This window comes from Tachypleus tridentatus, chromosome 7 (genome assembly GCF_004210375.1).
Source record: "Tachypleus tridentatus isolate NWPU-2018 chromosome 7, ASM421037v1, whole genome shotgun sequence".
In the NCBI taxonomy this organism is placed as follows: Eukaryota; Metazoa; Arthropoda; class Merostomata; order Xiphosura; family Limulidae; genus Tachypleus; species Tachypleus tridentatus.
In genome coordinates this window covers 66,577,915-66,588,886 of record NC_134831.1, presented here as the reverse complement: position 1 = coordinate 66,588,886, position 10,972 = coordinate 66,577,915, and the positions used below count along the sequence as shown (strand labels likewise).

The following is a 10,972-nucleotide window of genomic DNA, read 5'->3' as shown; positions in this document are numbered from 1 at the left end:
AACCTAACTGAGGGAGAAGACGAAAGAACCGCGAGCCTTGAGGACGAAGCTGCATTGAAGAACGAAATAGGCTGATCCTTTGCTTGTCTTTCATCAAATATCCCTAATAATTCATACAGTCAGCGGGATCGTGAAGGAATAGGTTGTCAGAAATATTCATGAAACTACAGACTATCTTCACGTACTCGTACGAAAACACATCATTTACTGAATACCATACTTTGTTTTCGGCGACGATTTAGAGTAACGTATTTGAAAGGGTTCATGAAATGCTTATATGTAGATATTTAGTAGACTTCATCGTTGAATACATTTCTGTGCTAGATAGATAGATGCATACTTAAAGTTAGATGAACATGCATAGAGTGATAATATTGAAGTACACTGATGCAAAACGATCGAGATGCATACACACTCATACATATATACAGACAAATAAAAATAAAGATATAGACCAGGCAGAAACACACTCACGTATAAATATGTACTTATATATATATATATGCAGAGAAAGACATACATGCAGATGAAAAATATAAGCCAGTAGGTCTTACCTTAAAGATGATCCATCATGTGTGCGCGTATATATTATCATCCATCACTCAGGGTTGGCTGACTCGATTACCATATTTTTTCTAAGGTAACTGGAAAATGCCCGACGGTGTAAATGGATTATTTTGTTTCAGGGGTTTTGCCTGAAAATAAGGCTAAATCCCCCTGAAGTATAGCAATTTTCTACTTTTTAAAAAAAAATATATTTTTGACTTACATCGCCCAGAGTTGGTTACTCGATTACCGTAAGTTTTTGTATGGTAACCCAAAACTGTCCAGCGGTGCACACTGGTTATTTTGTTTTATAGTTTTTGGCCTGAGAAAGGGGATAAAAGAACTCCTCATTAAATAGTATTATTTCCACTTATTTTATATAGTTTTGTCTTGCATCACTCAGAGTTGCCTGGCTCGACTGCTTAACTTAACATGATCAGTGATGTCGAGAAACCCACTTGTTGAGAAATTTATATGCAAAAACGGCTCGTTTGGGTTGAGAAAATATTTTACATAGAAGAGCGAACAACGTTTCGACCTTCTTCGGTCATCGTTGTTCGCTCTTCTATGTAAAATATTTTCTCAACCCAAACGAACCGTTTTTGCATATAAAAAAATTAAATTAACATGAATTTCATGTTTCGGTCAGGTGTATAACACACATGAGTCTTGATTTTCTTATAGACTTTGCCACACATTAATGAAATAACACAATATCCACAGTTAGAGAAAACCAAAATAAATGGAATTCCTTAGAAAACTAGAAATTAGAGATGCTAATTTCGACACATTTGTGCGCTATCTTTAGTCTAATTTCTCTAAGTTCAAGTTCCCTGATAGTATGATTCATTTACAATAGTCAGAGTGTAAAATAATTACTCCTATATAGGAAAGTAAAAACAGTTACATAATGCTAATTACATATGATTCATTTACAATTGTCAGAGTGTAAAATAATTACTCCTATATAGGAAAGTAAAAACAGTTACATAATGCTAAAACTTTACAGAGCGCAAGAATATAGTCTGTACACTTAATAGTGGTATTTTCAAACCGAACGGATAAACGATAAAGTCAGGAACCTTTATATTTCAGGGATTCAGGAACACTTGTCTCTACTTTTGAGCTAGAGACTAAAGGAAGGCAACCAGATAATAACCCCCGCCATCATAAAAGTTTTGTTCAACTGTGGAACGAATGACGGGATTTACTAACAATCTTATAAAGTGTTCAAAGTTGAAACTGTGTTTCGGGTTAAGCAACATCATGCTGCAAACATTAGACCATCGAGTAAACAGTCCGATTCGTAAACCGCTAGGCCAAGCATGACCTTATTAGTGAATAGTTTAGTATCTATAAAGGAACATTTATAAGTAACAATCAGATATGTCTTATTATAATGGAACTTGATATGTATATATCCAAAACTGGGATCTCAGAAACTACCGCACCGATCATAACCAATAATAACTGGGTAATATTTTTATAACTAGGCAGCATTTTTATAGCTGAGCAATAAATAAAACAACAGAAGTTTCCACGAAAATGATATGTTTCCGATTTAACCAATAAAAGTTACAAACAAAAATGAGTAAGTGTCAAATATAAAACAATCAAAAAACAAACTTGAGAAATTTATTTTTGTTTAGTGAAAATCTCATGATTGTTGCAACAGAAAGACAAATACTCACATTGACAACTACGTCAACAAAGAAACATTTCAATAAAATCTACTCTGTTATGATAACTCATTCTTTAACTAAAATTTCAATAAAATCCTTTTTCTCATGAATGGTGAACATTATGAAATGTCAAGTACGAGCACATTGTTGTAGAACTATCAGATATTATAGAAAAGGCCGTAGGCCTAATAACTTACTACAGGAGCTAGCAGTTATACCTGCCCAGAATTGCGGATATTTCTGCTAGTACATATAAATACGCTCTGTTATATAAACATGTTGCTGAGTTTATACGTGAACAAAATGTATACGAAATTGATGCGACTTGTAATAAAAGCTTGTTTTTATTTGTTTGTTATTGTTCAACGCAAAGATATCCACCTGGGATATCGAAACCCGAATTTTAGCATCATAGGACCTCAGACTTTCCATTGAGCCACCAAGGATTAATTCTCCATAACGTCAAGTATATCACTATACAGTTATAAAGATTATGAAACTAAAGTGCATGTGGTTTCTTTTAGTGCCAGCGAGAGACATGAAAATAAAGTTCGAAAGATATAACATTTGTTTAAAACCTTACAGTAAAGTCATGCTTATAAATTATAAACAAAAGTTTTGTATGTATAGGCATCTAGGTACGTATTTATGGTTTGTGATCCGTTTTGAACGATATAGCCGCAGCTTTTACATTATTTGTAGCCGCTAAGAAAGGCAGACTAATGAATTTTAAGTTGAAACTGTCTACACGACAATCGGCTTACTGGTTGTTAGTTGAGAGGGATGAAAGAGACTTCTACCGGTCGTTGATCTTGTTGGAACAGTAAGACTTATCAGGCTATCAGGAACTTTGGAACCGAAATGACATCTCTGACAACCTGTTTGAAACTTGATGGCTGTTGTCAACTTGTTTTTAGGGTTCAGAGCTGAAGAAATCTCTCCATCTGAAAAGAAGTTTGACATGATAACTGTCTCTGTCATGGTTGGAGGCTCTTGCCACTTTGGCAGAGCATCTAAATAAAGGTAATCAGCAATTAGAGTCCAGATTTAGCACTCTGGTTGTAGAAGACAGGTGCTATCCATTACAAAGCGTTCGCTATTAAGTAAATAAACAACCACAAAGTATTGCTACAAAAAATATGTAAAAACAAAATACAAAAATATGATTTCAAATACTTATTAATTATTTAGATATATGCTCATATCTTTGGTATACCTCCTCTGACAGCTTCACTTTTAATTCGTAAGTATCTCTTTATTTAGCACAACTTATTTTCAATGGAATTTGTTGCTGTTTTAGCGCAAAGCTAAGAAAAGTTATCTGTACTTTTTCTGCTGCGGAAAAATCGAACCTGGATTTTAGAGCTATGAGCCTGTAAATTTATTGTTGCCCTGCAGAGGAGTCACAGTATAATTATATTATCTCATTATATGACTGTGAAACACTAAACAACACGTAAAGAAGAGTGCTCGAAACCCGAAGAAAATGTAAATAATTAAATACTACAACTAATCATAGGCTTATCTAATGATACACAGCTACTTGTCATATGTGTATGGTGCTTTTTTTTCTTTATATGCATATTCATAGTGTTGGTCGTATTTTTAGGCTTAGCAAGTTTGTTGCGAGAGTTAGTGTGTATATCTCGGTATTAAATAAATCTTCGAACAATGTTTGTAATTGTGTCTAGCTTAAACGAAAAATTACTTTGATTGTTTGGAAACATTGTTTACGATTAAACACGGCTGATTCCTTTTTATTCACGCACGTTCATGCTAAGAATATTTACAGGGTCATCCGAAAAAAAGCTTCACCTTTTGTTTATATTCTAATTTTCTGTAACACCAAATAAAGCAACAGCGCAATGACGAAAAATGAACAAAATATTCTGAGTAGCATTTGATCAGTCAACAAGTTCTATTATACCAGTCTGTTTTATCCTACTTTCATTACACCAGATCATTTGTCTGTTTTCCCTGGGACACTGGGACATTTTCAGTCTCACAGAGTGATCAAACCAGTCCAGGTGAAAAACAAAACAGAGCTGGCCAGAAGTTCCAAGTTTAAATTCACAACACAGAAGTCATTAAATGCTATATTAAATGAAACGTTAGACTTGGACTACTCTTTATAAGCCACAATTAATGAGATCTTTACGACAGGTTTTTCAAGGTCTTTATAAATTACTGCAGACAAACTAACAGACAGGAGCATGCTGTGAAATAGGTTTATAATTGGCTGTATATATCACGTGGTTCGTGACCTGAAAGGGTTTCCTGTCGATGAGATCTGTTGACGCAAAGATCAGTATCACAAGTTTATTTATGTCGTAGAACATTAATGTTTTCAAGGCATGAGCTTATTACAGATAACTTCAAACTAGTACATTTTAGCTGGCAACATAAAGAATAAAATCCAGATAAAATGTCTGCCAATTTCAATGGGGCTTATATACTCAATAGTATACTGTAAAGGAATGCTATTATATGTTACAAACACATTAATTTTGTGTTACAAGGTTATCACTTTTATCAGTCAGGTTAATTTGATGCGATTGATTGATTAAAAAAACCATTAAAAGAAATAAAATTATTAAGACTAACACCTCTAACATTTGTTATGTACAAAAACCTATTGTTAAAGTTCTAACATTTGTTATGTACATAAACGTATTGTTAAAGTTCTAACATTTGTTATGTACATAAACATATTGTTAAAGTTCTAACATTTGTTATGTACATAAATGTATTGTTAAAGTTCTAACATTTGTTATGTACATAAACATATTGTTAAAGTTCTAACATTTGTTATGTACATAAACATATTGTTAAAGTTCTAACATTTGTTATGTACATAAATGTATTGTTAAAGTTCTAACATTTGTTATGTACATAAATGTATTGTTAAAGTTCTAACATTTGTTATGTACAAAAACCTATTGTTAAAGTTCTAACATTTGTTATGTACATAAACATATTGTTAAAGTTCTAACATTTGTTATGTACATAAATGTATTGTTAAAGTTCTAACATTTGTTATGTACATAAATGTATTGTTAAAGTTCTAACATTTGTTATGTACAAAAACCTATTGTTAAAGTTCTAACATTTGTTATGTACATAAACATATTGTTAAAGTTCTAACATTTGTTATGTACATAAATGTATTGTTAAAGTTCTAACATTTGTTATGTACAAAAACCTATTGTTAAAGTTCTAACATTTGTTATGTACATAAACATATTGTTAAAGTTCTAACATTTGTTATGTACATAAATGTATTGTTAAAGTTCTAACATTTGTTATATACATAAACATATTGTTAAAGTTCTAACATTTGTTATGTACATAAACATATTGTTAAAGTTCTAACATTTGTTATGTACATAAATGTATTGTTAAAGTTCTAACATTTGTTATGTACATAAACATATTGTTAAAGTTCTAACATTTGTTATGTACATAAATGTATTGTTAAAGTTTTTTCCTAGTGTTGTATAATTATCATACATCATCTACACTAACTTCTAGGCGGTTCATAGAGTCAACGCCAACTGTCATGCAGTTTAAAACAGCTAACATCTATTATTTAGGACCAATACTAACATTCGTCGCCTTTACGGCTTCTGTCTCTTTCCATGATATTTACATTTTGTCTATTTCGTTATCTACCTATCACATGTGTTAACTTACTTTTGAAGGTTTCTGTACTTATTTAGATTTACAAGTATACGTATAAAAAGACGTATGATAGGAATCAGAACAGGAAGAGTGAGGTACTAAATCCTGAAAGGTACAGCTAGATAATTACTCTTTATAGCCGTGACAACGGTTTCTACTTTTCCATACCTGCAACTCCATCTGATAAAGCTAAATGACTATAGCTCAGCAAACCTTTTAATACACCAACTATAGATGTGATTTATGGTGTGTTTTTTTTCAGCACTCTAGCTCTAATAAGCACGGCAGAAGCAGAAAAGATGGCTATGAATTGGTAGAGGCAATAACTGCTATTGATATATCATTAAAGACAGCAATAAATATACATATATACGCTCGAGTGCTCTGGTTTTGCTGTTTATGACGCTCTCTCTCCAATGATTTGTATAGGATGAAAGCCGAGCAATGTGTCAGTTCGTCACTTGAAAATGGTGAAACACGTGTTCCAAATGTTCTGTATCAACTGATATAATTGTCAGTGGATGATATAAGGTTGAGGTTATGAGGAATGCGCTTGGTATTTCACGTTATTGCCTAAATCATCGCATATTCATCTGTTCCATTGACAGACAGATAGAAGGATAAGGGGAAAAAAAAAAACGATACCCAGAAGAAAAGAAACATAAGTTAACACATACATATATATGTATAGAAATAATGAAACTGTGAATACAGCATGTAAGTATATTGTGTAGCACTGATAAAGTTAAATAGATGGATTATTTTAGTTTTACAGTAAGGTAGTTCTTGTCAGCGGACGTGCAGCGTTTTACTACACTGAGTTCAGCAGTTTTTAATGTACATTTCGGAAGATGTAGAGAATTAATAGTGTACGACCCAATGTTCATGGTGACAGTAAACGGTTTTATTAACGACAAGGAGAACAAATTATTCTAACCTTAATATTTAAATAGGAATCTTAACCGTTAAGTAGGACGAGACAATTGTTATTCCATATCATACTTTATTTCTCTTGCTATGTTAATAGACATTACCTTTTGTATTAAGCGTAGACTTTGAATCAGTCTACTTATTAAGTAAACTTCGTACACACGGATGAAGGTGATTTGTTTACAGCATCCCCCAGCGCCATAGTAGTAGGATGCGGACTTACAACAGTGAAAGTCGGGCTTCGATACCCGTGGTAGACAGAGAACAGATATTCCATTGTGTAGTATTGTACATTATTACAAATAAGGAAACAAATAAATCATTTTCAGTTAGTTTACCGACGAGTTTATTATTTTACTCACATAATATTTTCAGAATACTTATTGTCCAAAAAATTATTTATAGATGGTTATTCATAATTCTACTGCAGAAGAAACGGTTGTAAAGAAATATAATTTTATTATTTTTCTTTCACAAATAGTTAATCTAAGTTACATTTTACAGAATTTTCACCGAATGAAACACAAATTATAGGGGATTTTTAGTTATTTTTAACCTAGTGTTTGTTTTGAATTTCGCGCAAAGCTAATCGAGGGCTATCTGCGCTAGCCGTCCCTAATTTAGCAGTGTGAGACTAGAGGGAAGGCAGCTACTCTTTTGCCAACGAATAGTGGAATTGACCGTCACGTTATAACGCCACCACGGCTGAAAGGGCGAGCATGTTTGGTGTGACAGGAATTCGAACCCGCGACCCTCGGATTAGGAGTCGCATGTCTTAACCACCTGGGCCATTAACCTATTGAAGCTTAGGTGTGTGTGTTTTCATATAGCAAATTCACATCAGGCTATCTACTGAATCCACCGAGGAGAATCGAACTTATGATTTTAGCGTTGTAAATCCGTAGACTTACCGCTGCACTAGCCGGAGACATGAATCTTAGGTTACACATTATTATAATTATCATTATTTTACTAAGTGGAACTTATTTTACAAATTGCTTTTACGGTCTTTTTGCTAAATCAAATATTACAGTAGCATTTTTCCAACATGTTTATTGATTGGTTATGGTCAACAGAATTACAGAAGTTGTTTATCTTTTTACAAATTACATAATATCCAGAAACTTCATGGAATTTTTACAGACTGAGACACTGTTTAACATACGTTTGAATCATGTTTATTAAATATCACCATTAACTATTGAGCATCTGACGTGATTATTAATACATTACAAGTGTTTTACAGATATTTTACATTCAGGTTGCTTACTGAATTCACTCGAACACGGTGAATAAAATATCTAAGTATATACAGGAGATACCATAATTTTACTTACTCTACAATAACTTACTAACAGTTCGAAGTATGTTTTAACTCAACCAATGTTTCCAGAATATTTTTCTATATATTTACTGGCTGGAACTGATAATTTTGTAAAATGGTTTTTGGTTTGTATGATTGGCATCATTTACAGAATGTTTCAATCATTTTGTTAACTAGATCATCATTTACGGAATGTTTCGTTCAGTTTATTGACTGGATCATCATTTACAGAATGTTTCGTTCATTTTGTTAACTGGATCATCATTTACAGAATGTTTCAATCATTTTTTAACTAGATCATCATTTACGGAATGTTTCAATCATTTTATTAACTGGATCATCATTTACAGAATGTTTCGTTCATTGTGTTAACTGGATCATCATTTACAGGATGTTTCAATCATTGTATTAAACGATGAATCAGTTAACAAAGTGAATAAAAATGTCTTAAATGGTGATCCAGTTAACACAATATATTTTTCATTTTGTTAACTGTCTTATCGTTTAATGAAGATTATATTGATTTTCTTAATTGAATAATCATTTACAAAATCTTTTATTCATTTTGCTTACTGAATCGTATTTTAAGGAATGTTTCATCTATTATGTTGATTGGATTATTATTTACGGAAGGTTTCTCAGGATCTTTACTTATTTGGAAATGCTAATCACTCTTTTGCAATCTAATAACGACCTCATGAAGATAGCCATTAAATGAAGTTTGCGATTTTAAATTATCATAGCTGTAAATCCAACGGAGTTTTTTTTCGGCGTTTTTAGAATGTTTTTTTAATTGAATAACATATATATACAACGTTTTTACAACAGTATTTTTTACGATTGAAAAATTATTTTCAGCATTTTTATAGTGATCCCAACATCACTAAAGGAAGATATTTGGTAGGTTTTTAACATAATAAAATCAATTTACAAAGGATGTTTGTCACGCTTGTGATGAGAAAACAAGTTATAAATGGATTTAAATTGTTTTACAATTGAATAATCATATAAGAAAATTTTGTCATTCATATACAGATTTCAGAGCATCAACCAGACACATACAAATGAAAACAAACTTTCTGAATATAGCATGACATCATTTGAGGAATAGTTTGAGTGAGATTATTGTCTAAAGAAATATCGATTTAAAAATTTAGTATATATATATTAATGAATTGTTATTTACATAAGGTTTCCCTTGAGTTGTGTTTACTGACGTTTTAGTTTCAACGTGTTTTGGTGCAGATTTACTGTTTATTGTGAGAAAAATTTGGAAACAAGTTATAGATGGTTTCTGTCATTTATTTTTCTCTAAAATGTATTTAATGGAAAATTTCTCAGAAACTCTGGAAAATATTTTATAACATGTTTTCCAGTGAGGTATGTTACAGAAAGATTTTTCACTAACTGATTGGAAAGTATTCTATAACACGTTTTTCAGTATGTTGACTGTAATAAAGGTATTATAGAGAAGGATTTTTCAGCGTGTTTACAGTCTGGAAAGTATTTTACAGAATAATTTTGTAAGTTTATTTACTGGAAGGCGTTTTACGGAAAGTTTTAGTCTGTTTACTGACTGGAGGTTATTTTACAGAATTTTTTTAGCATGTTTACTAACTGGAGGTTATCTTACAGAAAGTTTTTTCGTCTTTTTACTGATTAGAGGATATTTTAGTATGTTTACTGACTGAATCTTATTTTTCAGAAAGTACTTTAGTATGTTCACTGACTGGGGGCTATTTTATAGAACGTTTTTTAGTATGTTTACTGACTAGGGGTTGTTTTATAGAAAGTATTTTAGTATGTTTACTTACAGGAGGTTATTTTACAGAAAACTTTTTAGTATGTTTATTCACTGGAGGGTTTTCTATAGAAAGTTTTTAGTATGTTTACTGACTGGAGGCTATTTTACAAAACGTTTTATATTGTGTTTACTGACTGGAACATGAAGGAGGTCTGTCTTCTGTTTTCGTCAAGTAGATAGATGAGAGATTATGAGAGAGACTTTAAAAAACAAGTGCATTGATACTTCTATATGAAACACTGAAATAAAAATATATAGTTTGTAAAGCTGCAACTTCCTGTGATGGGGTTTAACAGAAGTCTGGAATGTTCTCTCTTCTTCCACAAGGATATTTCTTCTTTTGTATCTTATTTTATCTTCAAGAATTGACGATAATACTAAAATTCAATAAAATTTTGTTGCTTGAAGAATAATTTCAGTAATACCTGTTTAATCACTTTCAGAGTGATAAATAAGCTTCCGATTGTTAATGAATGTGACAACTATGAATTATTTAAAAAGAACACGTTAAAAATCAGTCTTAAACTGAGTTCGTTTCGTAATTGTGTCTTATCAGACTGATAGAAATTTCTAAGAAATGAACATTTGCATTTCAACATTTTTCCATATACAAAAAACAGATTGTAATATTTTAGTACTGTGTGGGGATATCCGAAACTGGTTATGCCAGTGACGGTTTTATATTGAAACACAAAGCGGTGTTAAAATGGCAGCTTAAATGGTGTTACAGATATTATTAAAAGAATTAGAAATATAAGAGAGGATCATGATTTACCAGGTAAATACCCTCCACCACCTATGTTAGTTGTGATAATCTCCTAATTCTGTGTATGCTCGCAACATTTTTCATTGTTCCCCATGGATGTAAATGAGCATTTCTTTCCATGTTTTCTTTTTAGTTCGAATAAGATAACGAAAAATATAGTTTAAATTACTTATATAGACCGTATATATTTTTTAGATACACTATACAGTTTTTTCAAGAAATATTATGTTGTTAAGTTG

The 10,972-nt window shown here is 31.7% G+C and overlaps 1 protein-coding gene across 1 annotated transcript in view; it reads right to left on the bottom strand.

The window, feature by feature from the left end:
* Positions 1-2,972: 2,972 nt before the first annotated feature.
* Positions 2,973-10,972, bottom strand: part of LOC143257685 (uncharacterized) — a 117,329-nt gene continuing 109,329 nt past the window's right edge. The window contains exon 4 of the mRNA XM_076516728.1: positions 2,973-3,172. Coding sequence (XP_076372843.1) covers positions 2,973-3,172 — 200 coding nt within the window. The remainder of the gene's footprint in view (positions 3,173-10,972) is intronic.